We start from the raw sequence: 19,931 nt of genomic DNA, 5'->3' as shown, positions 1-19,931 counted from the left end.
TTTGTTTGATAAGTTGTTGAAGTTTTTTCCTTTCACAGTTCTAAAATAAAAGTTAATGGGATATGCCACCCCCAGGCCAAAGTAAGTGTATCCCCGCCTTCCCGAGACATAAATAAGTGTGTGGGAGCGTTTTCCTGGCGACCCAGGCATTGTCCGAATCTCACAGCACTGACCACTGCTTGGTTGCGCGTAATACATACATGCTAGCGTCGCCACTTGAAATATTTCGCCCAACGTGAATTAATTTACTTGATTTACCTTCTAATTACTGTGTGAGTGGTGTACTTTCACATCGAGTGCAAATGACTGTCTAAATCAACACGGAAGGCTTGGTTTGCTCATGTCAGTTTGGGAACTAGTTTCAGGTGCGGAAAACACAGCCGAAGCACACTCCCCGCTACGTCTTTGGGAACCCCCCCCCCCGCTTTCCTCAAACAAACCAGCATGAAGCAGCCGGGGGGGGGGGGGACGTAGCGGGGAGTGTGCTTCGGCTGTGTTTTCCGCACCGGAAACTAGTTCCCAAACCGACATGAGCAAACCAAGCCTTCCGTGTAGATTTACACAGTCATTTGCACTCGATGTGAAAGTACACCACTCACACAGTAATTAGAAGGTAAATCAAGTAAATTAATTCACGTAGGGTGAAATATTTTGATTGGCGACGCTAGCATGGATGTATTACGCGCAACCAAGCAGTGGTCAATGCTGTGAGATTTGGACAATGCCTGGGTCGCCAGGAAAATGCTCCCACACACTTATTTATGTCTCGGGAATGCGGGGATCCACTTAATTTGGCCTGGGGGTGGCGTATCCCTTTAACAGCAGCACATGGGTGTTATGGTTTGACTATTATGCTGTTACAAACAAAATTGAGAACAACAAGCTTGTTGTGTTGTTATACAATAATTTTGAGAGTCAGGAATGTTTTGTTGGATGTTTTGTTTGTTTATGCTGCATCAAGGTGGTTTATAATTGTTATGCTGCAACACAAGCTGACATGTTTGTTGATATAATTACATTTCAGGGTATTCCCTCCAGAATGTTAAAATAAAAGTTGACAGCAGCACGTGTGTTAGATTATTATGCTGTTACAAAAAAAATTGAACTGCAAGCCTGTTGTATTGTTGGACTGCATAAGGGAGTTTACAACTGTTAGTGTTGAACCATGCTGCACCATAATATCTGTTAGTTGTGTGGTTTTATTTTGGACCAAGTGGCAACAAAATTGAAAAATAAAGGAAATTTCAAAAATATGTTGGATGTACCAAATTCATTTGTGTGGAACCTGTTGACAAACTAGTATTAGGTCACAATAATTAGTATAGAATAAATTGGATGAAAACCTATTCTAATAAATTTAACTTAAATTTATTATTTTACTTCTACAAATAAGATATATGTGTAAAGGAAATATATCAAAAAAAAAATCAAAATCAAAATTTATTTATATAGCACATTTCATGTACAAACAGTTCAAAGTGCTTTACATAAAATAAAAGCATTGCAGCAGGGAGTGCAAGAAGCATTAAAAATACATAAAAGAATATAAAAAGAAACAAATAAAATCATTTAAATGAATTTAAAAACAGGCAACAGTCTAGATAAGTTAAAAGATATTTCATGCATAGACACATGAGAACAGAAATGTCTTTAACCTGGATTTAAAAATGTCTACATTTGCTGAAAGTTTAATCTCCACTGGCAGTTTGTTCCACTTGTTAGCAGCATAACAGCTAAATGCTGCTTCTCCATGTTTAGTCTGGACTCTGGACTGAACCAGCTGACCTGAGTCCTTGGATCTAAGAGCTCTGCTGGGTTTATATTCTCTGAACATATCACAGATGTATTTTGGGCCTAAACCGTTCTGGGATTTGTAAACCATCAGCAGGCTTTTAAAATCTATTCTGTGACTGACTGGAAGCCAGTGTAAAGATATTAAAACTGGTGTGATGTGTTCAGATCTCTTAGTCCGGGTTAAAACTCTAGCAGCAGCGTTCTGGATGAGCTGCAGATGTTTAATGCTCTTTTTGGGAAGTCCAGTTAAAAGAGCATTACAGTAATCGAGTCTACTGGAGATGAATGCATGGATGAGTTTCTCCTGGTCTTTTTGGGAGAGGAAACCTTTAATTCTGTTGATGTTTCTGAGGTGGTAAAAAGCTGCCTTGGTGACAGCTTTGATGTGGCTGCTGAAAGTCAGATCTGAGTCTATCAACACTCCGAGGTTACGAACCTGGTCAGTGATTGTAAGGTTCCGAGTCTCAAGATATTTACCAACGCTGACCCTCTTCTCTTTGCTACCAAACAGAATGATCTCAGTTTTGTCTTCATTTAATTGTAGAAAATTCTCTCTCATCCAGGTGTTTACTTCCTCCAGACACTGACACAGTACGTCTGCTGGGCTGCAGTCGTCCGGTGACAGAGACACATAAAGTTGTGTATCGTCTGCATAACTGTGATAATTGATGTTAAAGTTCTGCAATATCTGACCCAAAGGGAGCATATACAAGTTAAACAGAAGAGGTCCAAGAATTGACCCCTGGGGGACTCCACAAGTCATGGCCACTCGCTCAGATTCATAGCTGCCAATTGTAACAAAATAACTCCGGCCTTCTAAGTAGGACCTGAACCAGTTAAGGACCGCTCCAGAAAGTCCAACCCAGTTTTCCAGCCTGTGCAACAGGATTCTGTGATCTACAGTATCAAACGCAGCGCTGAGGTCCAACAGGACCAGGACTGAAACATTACCAGAATCAGTATTCAACCTGATGTCGTTTAACACTTTGACCAGAGCTGTTTCAGTGCTGTGATGACGTCTGAAGCCTGATTGAAAGTTATCAAGACTTCCACTTTCATTCAGAAAGTCGTTGAGCTGGTTAAATACAACTTTCTCAATAATCTTAGATATAAAAGAGAGATTAGAGACAGGTCTGTAGTTGTTCATCATAGAGGCGTCTAGAGTTCTCTTCTTTAGGAGTGGCTTAATGGCAGCTGTCTTTAGTGACTTGGGAAAAATGCCTGATGCCAGTGAGCTGTTAACTATTTGTAGGAGATCACTTTCTACTGAGGTAAAAACAGTTTTTAAAAAGTCGGATGGTATTATGTCCAGAGAACAAGTTGTTGATTTCAGATGCCGAACTGTTTCCACTAGGATTTTTAAATTAACAATATTAAATTGTGACATAACGTCAGAGTTATTTCTAGGTTTTAGACACAGATTAGTTTTCTTGTTTTTCTGTGTTGCGTGAATGTTTTGTCTAATTGTTTTGATTTTTTGGCTAAAAAAGTTGGCAAATTCGTTGCATTTCTCAGTGGAAAGGAGGTCTGGGTTTGACTGTTTAGGAGGATTTGTGAGTTTTTCAACCATAGCAAACAGAGTTTGAGAATTGTTGACATTCTTATTAATCATTTCAGATAAATGCAGCTGTCTGGCCTTGCACAGCTCATTGTTATAACTACGCAGGCTTTGTTTGTACAGCTCATAGTAAATCTGAAGCTTTGTTTTCCTCCATTTACGTTCAGCTTTCCTGCATTCTCTTTTCAGGTTTTTGACCGTAGTGGTGTTTCTCCATGGTGTTTTCTGTTTGATCAAGGTGCTCTTGATTCTTATCGGTGCAACAGCTTCCATTACATTAAAAATTTTCAAGTTAAAATGATCCAGCATTCCTTCAACCGACTCTGCACTCATTGTTGGTAACATAGCTATGGCCTCCCTAAACTGAGCACTTGTTTTCTCATTGATGTGCCTCTTCTTAACTGAGAAGCTGGTTGTTTGAACATTCTGAGTAATATGTAAATCAAATAAAATACAAAAATGGTCAGACAAGGCCAAATCAGTAACAACAACAGAAGAAATATCAACACCTTTAGAAATGACCAGGTCCAGAATGTGACCTCGAAGGTGAGTTGGTTCTGTTACATGTTGCCACAAACCAAACATGTCCAGCACAGAAGAAAATTCTTTGGCATTACCATCCGTCATATTATCTATGTGAATGTTAAAATCCCCGGTCAAGATGAAATGGTTAAAATCAGTTGAAATAACAGACAATAATTCAGAAAAATCATCAATAAAACTTGCACAGTATCCTGGAGATCTGTAAATGATTAAGAACAGGATTTTAGGAACACCCTTTAAAATAAAACTCAGATATTCAAAAGAAGTGAAATCACCAAATGAGATCTCTTTACACTGGAATGTATCTTTAAATAAAGCAGCTTCACCCCCACCTTTCCTACCATTTCGGCATTTATCCATAAAACTAAAGTTTGGGGGAGCTGCTTCATTAAGAACAGTAGCGCTTGTGCTCTCTGTTAACCATGTTTCTGTCAGAAAAAGAAAATCTAAATTATGTGAAATTATGAAGTCATTAACTAACAGTGACTTATTGGACAGAGATCTAATATTAAGTAAGGCTAGCTTTGTGGAGTTTACACTGGTCTCTGTTGTATTCTGAGTTGTACGTGGTACCGTTAACAAATTAGATAGATTCACCCAGCAGGCTGATTGTTTTTGATTCCTTCTTTTACTAACTAATACAGGAATCCTATTGAGCCCCAGCTTGTTCTCAGAACAGCTGTCAGAAGTCGGACTTCTATAGCAGGGACCCTGAACACATCATGGCATGGTATCTTTGTTTTGAACAGTACTATCTTTGTTTTGAACTCTGGATGTTCTGCTGCTCCTTGAACACCCTGCACATCCCCTTGTGTCCTGCTCTGCCAGGACAGATGATGTAAGAGGAGGAGGAGGGGGTGCCCTGCGTTTCTCGGTTGATGGTGGTCGCTGGAGTCCTGGCTGGGATAGAGACATCCTTTGGAGACCTTGGGTGATGTGGAGTAAAGAGTCTGGTGAGGGGGGAGGGCTGGGGGTTGTTTGCCTCACTGCTGTGTCCTTCAGTCTAATCTGTACAGTCATGTTTGGGTTTGCCGTCCCAACAGCATGACGTAAATGTGCACCAAGTAATCTGCATCCAGTTCGATTGGGATGCACGCCATCAGCTCTGAAACGCTCCTTACAGTTCCAAAAGATATTAAAGTTATCAATGAAATTAATCCCATGGGCGATGCATGCATTTGACAACCATGTGTTCAGGCCAAGAAGTCTGCTGAAAAGTTCAATTCCTTTACCCACAGTAGGAATGGGGCCTGAAATGGAGACCCGGTGTGCTCCATAGTGACACAGTCTCTCCAACAGCAGAGAAAAATCCTTCTTCAGGATCTCAGAGCCAGTCTTCCTCCTCAGAATATCAAAAGACCCTGTATGGACAATGATCCTCATGCCATCTGGATGAGTAGACAGAATGGTCGGCAAAATATCTATCAGTTCCCTGACTGATGTATCAGAAAAAGTTATATTTTCCGTCTTTGCCATTCTGACATGCTGTGTTATAGAGTCCCCGATTAGAATGGTGTCTATTCCTTTTTGTGTGGAGGTGTCGATCGCTTCTGTAGTCTTCACCTTGGTTGTGGGATTTGGGCTTCTCCTGATGATCTGGTTAGCCCTTGGTTGAGGTTTGGGGCCATTTCTCTTGTTTCTCTTCATGTTTGGGTTACATTCATCATCACACACTCTATTTGGAGTCAACGGATCGTATCTATTGTGCAATAGAACTTCAGGTGGCGGAGTGAGTGCTGGAGATTTAGGTTTCGTGCTGGATTTACCTCTGCGACGGACAACATGAGACCAGATCCTGGCTGGGGTTGATGATTTGGGTTTGGCACCAACACTGTTCCAGTGGGAGATGTCAGTCGGACCGTCCGGTTTGGAAGCTTGACCAGATATTCCAGTGTCATTTGAACAGATCCAGGGAAGTGTGTCAGCCAGGGCTGCAGTGTGAGATTCCACATCAGCTGTGATCCCGTGTAGAAAGATCTGAGTTAGTCCTTTGTCACATGAAGGCTCCACAGCCTGCGCAGGAGCTATCATAGAGTCAATAAATTCCTCGTCGTTACGAATGTCTTGCAGCGTTTCAATCCTCTTCTCGAGCTGTGCTACCTTCGCAAAGAGTAGCTCACACTGTGTGCAGCTCACTGATACTGCAGGGTTAGGAGACATTGTTCTGTCCGATTCTCTTTGTAAACAAGAGGGCTAATACCGTTTACAAATACACAATTAAAAGAAAAAGAATAAAAGAATAAAATTATATCCAAGACTTGTGGAAAGAAGTAGAATGATTTAAAAGCGAATAAAGCAATAAGCAGCAGGAGGAAGCAGAGACACGTCTGCACTCTTCAGAAGCAGGAAGTCAAAATATATAAATATAAAATATGTAGCCTGTAAATATATTATTTATGTCCATATAACATAACTGAATTAGATTGGGTAAGCTTAAAAATGTCTTGTTGATCAGAAGTTATTTTATTTAGTTGGGTTAATTCACGTTGTGTTAATGTAATACAATTTCATAAAGTTAGATGAACTTAACATTTTTGCTTTCAACTAAAATAATAAATTTTCGTGGAACCTGTTGACAAAATAAATTTAATTAAAGTCAATGTTTCATTTTTTTGAGTGAATGACACACCATCTTTGAGAGAAGGAACTGCAGAAGGGGAAAATTAACCCTTTGTTTCCCGAACGCTGTGCAATTTCCCATTCAAAATTGGTATGGACATTTTAAACGTATCCAAATATTGGTATGGACATGTCCATAGCGTCCATACGCAATTTTACGCCCGTGGTTACATATACTTAATAGATAGGTAGATATAGATTGTAGTTACATATAGATCATATATAGTTACATATAATTTATAGATAGTTACATATAGGTTAATAGATAGTTACATATAGTTTATAGATAGTTATATATAGTTACATATAGTTTATAGATAGTATACTTTTTATATAGTTAATTCAATTTAATTTGATTTGTACAGCACCAATAACAACACAATTGTCTCGCAGTGCTTTACAGACAGTACGAGGAGCACCCATGAGCAACAGGGGCAATGAAAAACTCCAAAAAGGTGGTTTAGTTAGAAAGAAACCTTTGCAGATCCGGCGGCTCATGAACTCGACTCAACTTCCTAGGGTTATTCGTTGTAAGTACAGTCTGTAGCTTCCAAGTAATAGACCATAGTTTGCCAATGGATTTTGAGGTTCAATAAAGTTTAGGAAGTAGGACAGGCAAGTCCAGGTATTCATACATGCAGTTAAAAAATTGTTAATGCTTGAAAGTAGAGTAAAGAAAGAAGAAGAAAAGCAAGAGAATGTGTGAGAGAGAGAGAGAGAGAGAGAGAGGTTGGCTGTACAACTCATCACATGGGGGGGCATAGATATGTAGAAGGGCATTCTATACATATCTATGGGGTAGGGGGGTCACGGACAGAGGAATACTCAAAAACCCACATTCAGTACTTTACATACTAAAAGACCCTGTGCGATATTTTATTTATTCGGTCATCTGTGCAATAATTCATGTCACTGTGCAATATCTTATCTATTTATGGTCAGACTATGTGCATACAATGTGTAATTAACACACGTGTAGTGCAATATGGGCAATAACTCAACCATAGTGCTATAACTTGTTTTATTTAACTCTCTTTACTTTGTATATCTTGTATAACCTATATTCTTTTTTACACTTTGTTTTAGATTATTCTATATTAAAGCTGCAGTCGGCAGGTTTTCAAAATTACGAGTCTAAAGTCGGAAAATTCGAACTGATACAACTTTCAGGTCCCTCCCCCAACCTCTAACAAGCTCCGAATCGCCCCCCAAACTTGATTGGTTAAAAACAGCCGGGAGCGCTCGGTTTTTGTAAGCATGATTACAGGCTTCAGAGGGAGCTACAGATTTCGTTATTTTTCCTAAACAGCCTATTTAATATTCTACTTCCAGAATCCCATGACAGTTCAAGCTAATATGACTAAAGAAAAGTTGCCGACCGCAGCTTTAATTATATTTTAATGATATATTATGTTAATTATTCTATATTATACTGTATTTTAGATTTATAGAGATCCTATGTGTGTGTTTGGAGCTACTGGGGACTGGAATTTCCCTGGGGGGAAACAAAACACAAATAAATAAATAAATACTGTAGATTTGTACATAGCGAATGTTTATTCACTATTTTATATTTATTTTATTCTATTCTATTTGCTTGTTTTTACTACTTTAATTGTTTTCATATATTTTACTGTATGCTGCTGCAACAAAACAATTTCCCAAATTGGGATTAATAAAGTATCTATCTATCTATCTATCTATCTATCTATCTATCTATCTATCTATCTATCTATCTATCTATCTAAAGTTGAGTCATGGGGCAAATAAACGTGAAATGTTTACGTTTTTATTTAAAAATAAATAAATATGGACTTCGTCTGTAGTGTGATAATTAGCTTACTACTTTGATGTTTATAATAACCTAAACGTTTGAAAATTAAGCAAGTTATGTCTAGAATGTTTCAGCATCAACACAATGTTGTCGGCGAGAGAGCTGCCTGTGGTATGATGGCGGCCACCTGCGGACGTCCGACTCCGTTGACCAGCAACGCGGACGAGACATCTAGCCATTCTATATCAATATCTATGCTATTCCCAGTCACCGGTTAATGTATTTTGCATTGAAAGTGATAACCGGAAGTGTCCGTCGCTGTGCCTGACTTGACTCCGGACCGATCCATTTTGTCCTCACATGAAGCGACACAGACCGGCGGCGGGCGGACCCCCGGCCGGCTTCTTTGTGTCACATGGACGGTTATGGGTGCTGACGCTTCCGTTCTGCCAGTGTTCAACTCGGCAGAACTTTTTTTTGACTGAAACTCAGTCTATATTCATTGCGAGAAAGAGGAACGCGAATCCCAGGACAAGGGTTAGGAAACCGTGTGACTGCCACCCGCAGGGAACTTTCACTTCTCTGAAGTGACATTTGTTTACCAGACTGCAGTTAAGAGGAAGCGGGCAGGGTCCTCCTTCAGTTGCATGCTCGATCAAACCTAGGCTGAGAATAACTGCGCAACAAGTTGTTTTTGTTTTTATTTTTAACTCCTGGGCCGTTGTGTTTCCCTGCGCGAACAGCTGACTCACTGACAGCAGGCCCGGCGGAACCAGGACATGGCGGTGTTTGACCCTCCGGATCAATCCGCCTCCGGGTCGACACTGAGCTCCTCCGTGGGCTGAGCCCCTCAGAAGGTGAAAAAAATGATCGGGTCACCGGACCTGCTGGCTTTCACCAGCACTGAGGGGTTTGGAGAGGGCGGAGAAGAGCAGGAAACTCAGGGTATGCCTGAGGAGTTCTCCGTCCCTCTGTTCCCCTCTTCCCACCCCTGGACCTCCAGAGCCCAGTTCCACAGAGACTTCATACTGGTGGCGGAATTCTCGGAGCAGGTGTGTGTTTCTTCTTGTTGCACAAAAAAAGAAAAAAGAGCTGAGGATTCAGGAATTGATGGATTGTGTGCAAATGACAGATTAAACATTGTACCAAACAGGATTAAAACTGTACAAGTGTGATCATTAGAAAATGAAAAGAATATGTAAGAATATTGTTGGCTTTTAGGTGTGTCTCACCGTGAAATCATGTCCTCTTGGGTTAATGTTTGCCAGTATGACCCTGATGTATGAGTACCCAATTTATTAGATTTTTAACAGTCATCCAAAGGATCCAAAAAAAATTTCAAAATGGTTCATTCTTGGTGTTTTTTGTGCTTTGCTCTGCATATAGTTGCTAATACGTCTGGACAAACTCTATATATTGCGGTCAGTTTCTTTGTGATGGTGTGGCAACAGATGAAGAGTGAGTTGAACTTTATTTTGTCTTTGTCTTTGAGATTAAGATCTTAGACCTTTATAAGAAACAAACAAAAAAAAACTAGGGCTGGGCGAGATAACTCGTTATTATTTAACACCGATAAATATTTTATCGCGCATTAACGCAATTATTATTTTTATTTTTTTATTTTTAAAATGTATTTTATTATTGTAAAAGTCTGTTGCTCACAGGCTTTTATTTTGTAAAAGTCTGTTGCTGTCTGCTGCAGAACCAAAAAAGAAAGTAATCGGCGGATCCACCAAACATGGAGAAGGGTACAGAACTTTTACTCGGCCATTTTAATTTTAAAGTTCTTCCAGACGTCGGAGTCGACAGAACCAAAGTCATCTGTAAACACTGCCAAGTTGAATTGTCTTCGCACCGTAGTAGTTCCAGTCTAAAATATCACTTAAAGGCAAAACACACAACTGATAGCAGCAAGTCATTCAAGGAAACAGACAGTGGAGCGAGGCTTCTACATAAAAACTACAGAAAGATGCTGATGTTAAAAGTGTGTTTGCACAACAAATGTTATGGCACTTTCATTCATATGGCAGCACATTTAAAATAAAACTAAATGCTAAAAGCTATACACTACTTTTGAAATCATTTTTGGATTTTTTTTTTTCATTCTGCCCGCAAGACGCAGAGTCGGTCACACGTAGGAACCTTCACAAGCACACTCATTAACACAGGAACTTTAAAAATCGTCACACCACACCTCCATTCGCTTTACTGATCAGTGTTTTTGGGCTTTAGGCTTTCTTCAGAATCGATGCTTACGAGACAAAGACACTTCATATTTAGGGTGAAAAAAAAAAAACTGTCAAAAAACCAAACTAATATGGATTTTGGGGCTTTTTAATTCAGTTAAAACCATTATAATCCAATGAAATCAAATAAATTCTAATCTAATTTAGTTCAATACATATGTCAACTCGTAAAAACTTGACAATGAAACAGAGGAGTTACATAATTGTTTTTCTTTGATACTTTTGAACTATCTATGCTTGTATACACAACCACATGCTTCCCCCCCCCCTCATCAGGAAAGTTGGGAGCTGGTGTGCAGGGCCCTTTAAAGATAACACCCCCTTTCATCTTGCATTGTGCGTCTGAAGTTTAACCTCAGAAACTTTGACATTAATCATAAGAAATAAAAACATACGCAGCTGCCTAGCTGTCACTGAGAGGTGCACAGATGGAGTCAGATAGGCTACGGTCACAGATGTTTTCTGTTCAGTGTGGGTGCAAATTGACTGAAAGCGTTAAAAAAAATGATGGAATAGGATGACTTCAAGGTGAATTCGCCCTTTTGGTTCGTACAGAAAATGTGTGGTAATAGAGTAAATGTCTTGTGTACGCAAGCCCAGAGCGGACGTGGTACGTATAAAGTTTTTTTTGATGGTTTTCTCGAGATAACGAGTTAATTTACCGATGGTTTTCGAGGCCACTTTTTCTCCCCAGTCCGCCCCTGTTTATATGTGTTTATATGTATTTCTGGCAAAGGTGTACCCATTTTTACCCCCCTATCATTGAAAATTAAATAAAGTAGCCTATGAATCAAACATGGAATGTGGAGCGTTTGTGTAACAGTTCTGCTTAGAAATAGAATAGAAATAGAAAAATACTTCATTCATCCCCCAATAGGGGAAATTCAAATTAGTTTGACATCTGTATACAGTCTGTGTTGTATGTGGTCCGGACTGTAAAGGCTCCTGATGCGTGCTTCTGATATTATTGGACTTTACACATAAACTTCAGAGACGTGTCGTTCTTTTCCTCTGTCTCCAGGTGGGTCCAATGCCTGTGCTCACAATACCAGATGACCAGAGAGTCATCAGCTCCTTTGACCTCAACCACTTCTCGGTTCGCATTATGTCTGTGGACTACCAGGCGTCGGGCCCAAGCCACGTCCCTCCTGCCTCACCTGGTCCCCGACTCAACTTCAGCGAGGACTCCAAAGTCATCCTGGGAGATTCAGCGGAGGACTCGTTCGCTTACGTTCATCACCTGACTCTGTACGACCTGGAGGCCCGGGGTATGGTGCGACCTTTCTGCATGGCCTACATGTGTTCAGACCAGACCAAGCTGATGGAGAACTTTTCTGAACTGTTGACGTGCTTCTCTCAGGCAGCCGACAGCCTCAAGACGGGAAACAGACAAGCGTTTTCCACGGAGCTGCAGAGAAAACTGCAGGAGCTGGAGTAAGATCATTTTCTTTTTTTGATAGATGAAGAAAATACGGTCTCTTCGGGATCTACGGTTTACTACGTTTGATTTAAAGTCATAAATTCTACGTTTTGATGCGGAAAGAGCCGTGTCGGAGATAAAGTAAAGTATAAATTCAGATGTGAAGTATCCATGTCTTAGGAAAATAGGCAGCTGTGCGTTTAGCGGTAAGGATGAAACCATGCTGCTGCAGCAGATCATTGGGAGGTTTAAAAAAGGCCAACAGAATGATATCAAAGGTCGGTGGTTTGTCAAATTCACCTTTTGGATTCATTGTGAAGAAAGCGCATGTGGAGCCAGAGAAATAAAAAAAAATAATAATAAAAAAAAGGGCAAATGAGTTGCACGACTTAGAAGTTTGAGAGAATCAAAGTTCAAAGTGCTTCACATAAAATAAAAGCATTGCAGCAGGGAGTGGAATAAGCAATAAAAATACATAAAAGAATATAAAGAGAAACAAATAAAATAATTAAAATGAATTTAAAAACAAGCAACAATCCAGATAAGTTCAAAGATATCATGCAGATTTCATGCATAGACACATGAGAACAGAAATGTTTTTAACCTGGATTTAAAAATGTCTCCATTTGGTGAAAGTTTAATCTCCACTGGCAGTTTGTTCTACTTGTTTGCAGCATAACAGCTAAATGCTGCTTCTCCATGTTTAGTCTGGACTCTGGACTGGACCAGCTGGCCTGAGTCCTTGGATCTAAGAGCTCTGCTGGGTTTATATTCTCTGAACATATCACAGATGTATTCTGGGCCTAAACCGTTCTGGGATTTGTAAACCATCAGCAGGCTTTTAAAATCTATTCTGTGACTGACTGGAAGCCAGAGTAAAGATTTTAAAGCTGCTGTGATGTGTTCAGATCTCTTAGTCCGGGTTAAAACTCCAGCAGCAGTGAGAGAAACCCTCGCACAGGAAGTCAAAAACAGTTTTCAGGATGTGGGCAAAGATATTTCTGTCAAACTTAATGAGCAGAAACTAAAAGGATTCACCATACAGCCCTAAACTAAACACAAAAGGTCATAATACGGTTAATAAAAACGTATCATAGTTAACTGGCAAAGTTGTGGGCACAAATCCTCGCTTTTAAACAAAAATTGAATGATTATGTGTCAAACGGGTGTTTCTGCAAACACAAGTCAAACACTTGTGCATTAGAGTCTGTGTAGATCACAGTTTTAAGTTTGTGGCCTGTGAGATCTTATTACATCTGCAGTCATAGTAGCAAAACGTAGCAGAGGTGGTTTGGTTGAGCTGCTTCAGAAAGCGTCTCATCGTTCACTAAAGAGAAACGGCCGAGCTTATCTTCCAGCTATGAAACCTCTGGTTTATGACACGGATACTCAGTCACATGTTTTTACTTCCTGTGGCCGATTGGACCTCATCCAATTACAACAGCCGTAGCATTAAAAAGAACTGCCTAAGATTGTATAGGCCCTGCTGGTTTGAGACATGGACCTCCGGGAGTTTCCTGTGTTGCTGAGACTTCCGCAGCTGATCTTTTGGGTTCTGGTTTTACTGTGCAGTTTTAAAATAGGACTATAAAAAGAAAGACCACTCTTTCAGCAGACGTCTGTCGAGCCAGAGAAGGTGAAATCATCTGATTTATGCTGGAAATATGTGAGAGTTCTAGACTCCGTGCACCACTCGGGATGATAAATATGTAATCTGTCCTGCATGTAAAGGCAAAACTGTTGGCAAAAATATGCTTTTTCACATAATATGCTTTTGAATACTTGTTTTATTTCAAGTCAGCAGTCATTTTAGAACGGACAAATGCAGCTTCTGTATTTAAACACTCGATCGCTTGAAAGATTCAGTCAAAACAGGCGTTTTTTTGGTCCACTAATGGACTGAAAGTTTAATGGAACAACGGCCTTTAGAAGAACTGAAAAATCCATCTTGTTTTCCTTAGGGCCGGGCAACGATTAAAATGTTTAATCTAATTAATCACATGATTTCCCTGATTAATCACGATTAATCGCATTTGTACGCCAAAAAAAAAATCCAAAAATGAATTCAAAAGTAGTGTATAGCTTTTAGCATTTAGTTTTATTTTAAATGTGCTGCCATATGAATGAAAGTGCCATAACATTTGTTGTGCAAACACACTTTTAACATCAGCATTTTTATGTAGAAGCCTAGCTCCACTGTCTGTTTCCTTGAATGACTTGCTGCTATCAGTTGTGTGTTTTGCCTTTAAGTGATATTTTAGACTGGAACTACTACAGTGAGAAGACAATTCAACTTGGCAGTGTTTACAGATGACTTTGGTTCTGTCGACTCCGCCGTCTGGAAGAACTTTAAAATGAAAATGGCCGAGTAAAAGTTCCGTACCCTTCTCCATGTTTGGTGGATCCGCCGATTACTTTCTTTTCCGGTTCCGCAGCAGACGGCAACAGACTTTTACAATAATAAAATAGATAATAAAACAGGGGTGGTCTGTGGCATTGTGGGTTGAGCAGTCGCCCCATGTACAAAAGGCTATAGTCCTCGCTGCAGCTGGCCCCGGTTCGAGTCCCGCATCGGACGGCCCTGTGCTGCGTGTCGTTCCCCCTCTCTCTACCAAAATATTTTTATTTTTTTTAATAAAAAATAAAATAAAATAAATAAATGAAACCTGCGTTAATGCGCGATAAAATAGTTATCGACGTTAAATAATTAACGAGTTAACGCGATAATAACGAGTTATCTCGCCCAGCCCTAGTTTTCCCCCACTGTGTAACAGAACATAAGGTCATCTCAGGGTTCTTTAGCAGATGTTCTTGGAGAATCTCCTCTTTGGACATTTGTCACCTTGCTGCAGTAACATATACAGGTGTCCTGACGTCTGTGTCTCGCAGCATCTCAGTTGCGTCTGTAGTTCTGGACTAAACATCACCTTCTCTGACTGTTCCAGGTACAAACGGTCGACCCTGCTGCAGGAGGCAGAACTTCAGAGGACAACAGATGGCTCCACTGAAGTTGAAGGGAAAGGCGATGACCTTGAAGCTGTGGAGCGTTCGATCTTAAATCACAGAGAGCTCCTCCGCCAGGTCACATCTTACCCAAACAGGAAGCTCAAGCAGCCTGACTTCCTGCCCTATGACCCCGCCGACTCCCTCGGCGATCCGATTGCGTTGCTGCCTCCTGAGTCCTGCTCCTCCCTCCCTGGCTCCACCTCCTGCAGGTCTGAGCGCCGTCTGAAGCCGCTACAGGAGCTTTGCAACACCTACTTCCTGTCCCTGATGAAGGAGCAGCTGGCGGACACCGAGCGCCGCCTGCGTGGCGACAGGAGTGTCCTGCAGACGACTCGTGTCACGCAGTCTCTTTCCAGAAAGCTGAAGCTCACAAACTTTCTGTTTGAACTATGGAGCCCAGAGGACCTCGAAGAGGAGGAGGCGGAGGGCGCCGAGGTTGAGCCACCGAGAGTTTCGGGGAGTAAGACGGGCGTTGAGAGCTTACAATCAGAACCACAGAGCATGGATTCGTTCTTCTCCTGTGTGGAGGAGATACCGATCAAACTGGTGGCAGGAGAAGCGAGGACAGCGACCCCTGACCCACTGACTGCCTCGGAGATGACCGGGAGCATGAGCAGCGGCGACAGCATCGAAGTGCTCGGCACTGAGAAGTCTTATCGGACACAGCAGGTCGTTTTTGGGTCTGACAGCAGAGGTACGTCCACCGTAGAAAAGCCTTTTATCTGATGGACTCCTTTAAATATTACTTCTGAGGCACATGTTTTTCAGTGATTAATAGAAAGAGAAATGAAAATATTTGCCACATCCTCTCTTATCTGTAGGATCAGTAGTTGATTTGGCATCTCTCTTTGTTAACTGTTTTTTTACGGAATAAACATCAAGACTAGGGCTGGGCAACGATTAAAATGTTTAATATAATTAATCTCATGATTTCCCTGATTGATCGCGATTAATGCTGCCATATGAATGAAAGTGCCATAACATTTGTTGTGCAAACACACTTTTAACATCAGCATCTTTCTGTAGTTTTTATGTAGAAGCCTCGCTCCACTGTCTGTTTCCTTGAATGACTTGCTGCTATCAGTTGTGTGTTTTGCCTTTAAGTGATATTTTAGACTGGAACTACTACAGTGAGAAGACGATTCAACTTGGCAGTGTTTACAGATGACTTTGGTTCTGTCGACTCCGTCGTCTGGAAGAACTTTAAAATGAAAATGGCCGAGTAAAAGTTCCGTACCCTTCTCCATGTTTGGTGGATCCGCCGATTACTTTCTTTTCCGGTTCCGCAGCAGACAGCAACAGACTTTTACAATAATAAAATAAATAATAAAACAGGGGTGGTCCGTGGCGTAGTGGGTTGAGCAGGCGCCCCATGTACAAGAGGCTACAGTCCTCGCTGCAGCTGGCCCCGGTTCGAGTCCCGCATCAGACGGCCCTGTGCTGTGTGTGTCGTTCCCCCTCTCTCTGCCCCCTGTCTCTCTGAACTTTCCTATCCATTAAAGGCACAAAAGCCCCAAAAAATAATAATAAAAAAAAAAGTGTGTTAATACACTGTTAATTACAAGTTAACTCGCCCAGCCCTAGTTTATAGTAATGCAATACGAAAATGGCCAAAACCTTCTGCACTTCTTCTTGTTTCATGTTTCATTGATATGTGGATGTCGTATCATATTTAGCTAATATACATAGGTGTGTGATTAACTGCCTCTATGGAGTTAGGATAGGCTATAACCCCCCTGCATTAACTGCGTTAATGTGCTATAAAATATTTATCGGCGTTAAATAATTAACGAGTTAACTCGCCCAGCCCTAATCAAGACGATATTTGTGTCAAGTATTGATACTCGCTGGCATGTCCTTACTTTTGGATGGAGCCAGAGTAGCTGTTTCTCTCCATTTTCAGGCTTTGTGATCAGCAAAATCAACTGGCTGCTGGCTGTAGCTTCATATGGGACAAATAAGTAATCCTCCATCCACTCGTATCTCTGCCAAGAGGCAGATGAGCATGTTTCAGAAAAACTTTAACTCCTTTCAACAGTGTAAGCTGTTCGGTGTAGCTTCAAAAACAAGTTGTCAGCTGATTAATGAACATTCAACTGATTAAAATTGTCAAGCTGCAGCTGGCCTTGTGTTGGATGTCATTAGGAAATTGGAAAATGACCAAAGATTTGGAAATATCTCTCTGTTTTGACGTAATGTAGATAAAATGACAATCAGACAAACTGAGAGTCCTGTCTCCACCACAGAAGCACCGGTGGGGATGACCGACGGCTGCATCCGACGCACACCAGTGGATCCAGGCGCCCGCCGCGTGCCGGCCTACGCCAAACGTGCCAACAGCGAGGACAGCATCGAGGTGCTCAGCACCACCGAGTCCATCTTCCCCGACGACCTGACTGCCATCACAGAGGAAGAAGCAGAGCACCACCCTCTCACAAATGGCTTCAAGACTGAGGAAGAACCCCATGCTGGGTGTGAATCTGACAAAGTCCTCAAAGAGGAGAAAACGCTGAGGGCTGCTAATTCAGAGAATGAACACGACGATGAAGGGCCTCCCGAGAGAGAGGAGCATTCGAGGCAAATGATAGTGATTAGTGGTGGTGTTCCGATTAAAGATGACTCAGATCTCGAGAGAAGAAAGGAAGTCCACGAAGACGCCACTCATGAGGAGAAGTGCAAACCTCTGCAAGGTAACGCATCTTGTCCAAAAATATCAACTTCTTAACCCACATTTACAGTAAATATTGATTGATTGATTGATTGATAGATTCTTATTTTCGAACATGTATAAAAAAGAAAATGTATGTAACTATTTGTACATACAAAAGAAAGAAAAAGAGAAATAAAAAAATATATAAAAAAATTCAATCACATAATGTGCTAATACATAACAAAACACAGCATATTGTTCAAAAAAGGAATGGGAAGAAGTACAATACTTTTTTAGTTTCCCACCCCTTTTTAACTACCCTTCAGTTTGTAAATATCCTAACTACAATACACCTGTATAAATATATGCCATACAGTGTTTCCCACAGAATTTTTGGAAACTATGGGGGGGGGGGGGGTAAATTCACGCGGCGTAAATTTGTGCGACTGCAGATTTTATTTTATTCGATTGATTTGCACACATTCATTCAAATATATAAAAAAAATACACAATAAAACACAACAAATTAAAAACAAATTAAAAACAAAAAAGGAATGTGTGCTGGAGATGTCAGAAACCCTTGTGGGCTTATAAGGAAACCTCATCTTGTCATTAAAACCCAATGATAACAATTTTAATAGAAAATATTTACAGGTTAAAACTAAACTTCATGAAAAATATGAATGGATCATATACAGTGAATACTTATGTCTTTTTGAGAAACTTGAAAAGGTTTTCCTTGATAACAAAGGGTGTGGGAAGTACACAATGAGTTCAGGAACACATCAGAAGTGGTTTGGTGTTGATATCTTTAAAAACAAGAGAGCTATTACAAAAATAAAAGTCTAAAATGGAATTAACTATGCACACTGAGTAAATATTCTACCTAAAAGGCTGTGAAAGCTTTATAGTGAGTTCACAAACCCATCAGAAGTGGTTTGGTGTTCATTGGTTGAATATCCAGTGAGAACAAAAAAAGGCGTTGCACTTTTGCGACGGTCCCTAAGCGCTCCGGCTGCCGTAGTTCACTTAGAAGTATATTTGGCGCGGTTACTCTGATCTTTGGCCAGACTTGCTTACTTTGGTGAGTTGATAAAGCCTGTGGTATGTTAGTCTTAGTTTTCTGTAAATGTTAAAACCATCCTGAGGCTAATTGGTGCGGTTTTCGTGACGCTATTACAATTACAAAGCCGGAAAATAGGCGAATGTCGAATATAAAACCAACTTCACCCCGCTCCGCCTAGTCGGGACGGTTGAACCACACATGCGGGACGGATGAAACACCTGGAAACTTGAGCTGTGTTTCAAAAAAAAAAAAACGCTGTGTTTCAAACGATTGGGATTCGGAAACTATGGCGGCCAAAAGGAAACTATGGCGGGCCGCCATAGTTTCCTCAATGTATGGGAAACACTGCCATATATACACTTCCTAAATATCTAAATAAATATATAATCACAAAAATAAATATATACTACACACATATCTTTGTAAATATAAATGTAAATATGAATATATATATATATATACATATATAAACTATCCCCATAAATAAATATAAACCATATACCATATACTAATTAAATTACAATATAACAATTAACCCTATTCTATTCATATATTTATCCCTCATCGTCCTCCGTTAACATACTTCCTCTTCCATGTACTTGTTTGAAAATATTTTTTGTACCTTTTTTAAACAGAATTATATTTGCACTTTGTTTTATTTCTGTCTGCAGACTGTTCCACAAAGTCCCCCCACAGCTCGATACGCACATGCTTTTCATATTTGTTCGGACCTTTGGTTTTTTTTTAAATTTTGGTCTTCCCTTAGATTATATCCCTCCTCCCTATCACTAAACATTCCTTGTATGTTTTTTGGCTATAGTTTATTTCTTGCTTTGTACATTAATTGTGCCGTTCTGAATTTGACCAGATCCACGAATTTCAACATATGTGACTTTATGAAAAGTGGGTTTGTGTGGTCTCTGTGTCCTGTTTTGTTTATTGTCCTTATTGCTCTTTTCTGTATTGTGAATATCGGCTGCAGGACCATAAATATATAACGAGGACCATAAATCCTGAGCTGAAAATACATATTCTTTACTCCATTCCATGTCTTTGATTTTCCTATTAGCTGCTCAAAAGGTCCCACAGGCTCTGGAGTGAAGCATCGATTTAATCTAGCAGAAGATTAGTAGAATAGGTGCCGTCGACACTGCAAAGGTGTAGTTACACTGTGAATTACAATGTGTGAGAATAATCCTGTTCCAACTGGCCCGTCCTTTATAAAGATAAGCCAGAGAGGGGAAACCTCTGCCAA

General features: G+C 40.4%; 1 protein-coding gene across 1 annotated transcript in view; it reads left to right on the top strand.

Annotated features, from left to right (window-relative positions):
• The first annotated feature begins 8,641 nt into the window (after nucleotides 1-8,641).
• Nucleotides 8,642-19,931, top strand: part of LOC142379019 (guanine nucleotide exchange protein smcr8a-like) — a 17,157-nt gene continuing 5,867 nt past the window's right edge. The window contains exons 1-4 of the mRNA XM_075464080.1: nucleotides 8,642-9,340; nucleotides 11,556-11,968; nucleotides 14,900-15,654; nucleotides 17,207-17,650. Of these exons, the coding sequence (XP_075320195.1) occupies nucleotides 9,155-9,340; nucleotides 11,556-11,968; nucleotides 14,900-15,654; nucleotides 17,207-17,650 (1,798 nt within the window). The 5' untranslated portion in view covers nucleotides 8,642-9,154. The remainder of the gene's footprint in view (nucleotides 9,341-11,555; nucleotides 11,969-14,899; nucleotides 15,655-17,206; nucleotides 17,651-19,931) is intronic.

Source organism: Odontesthes bonariensis, chromosome 4, assembly GCF_027942865.1.
Source record: "Odontesthes bonariensis isolate fOdoBon6 chromosome 4, fOdoBon6.hap1, whole genome shotgun sequence".
Classification (NCBI taxonomy): domain Eukaryota; kingdom Metazoa; phylum Chordata; class Actinopteri; order Atheriniformes; family Atherinopsidae; genus Odontesthes; species Odontesthes bonariensis.
This window is presented reverse-complemented; position numbering and strand designations above follow the sequence as displayed.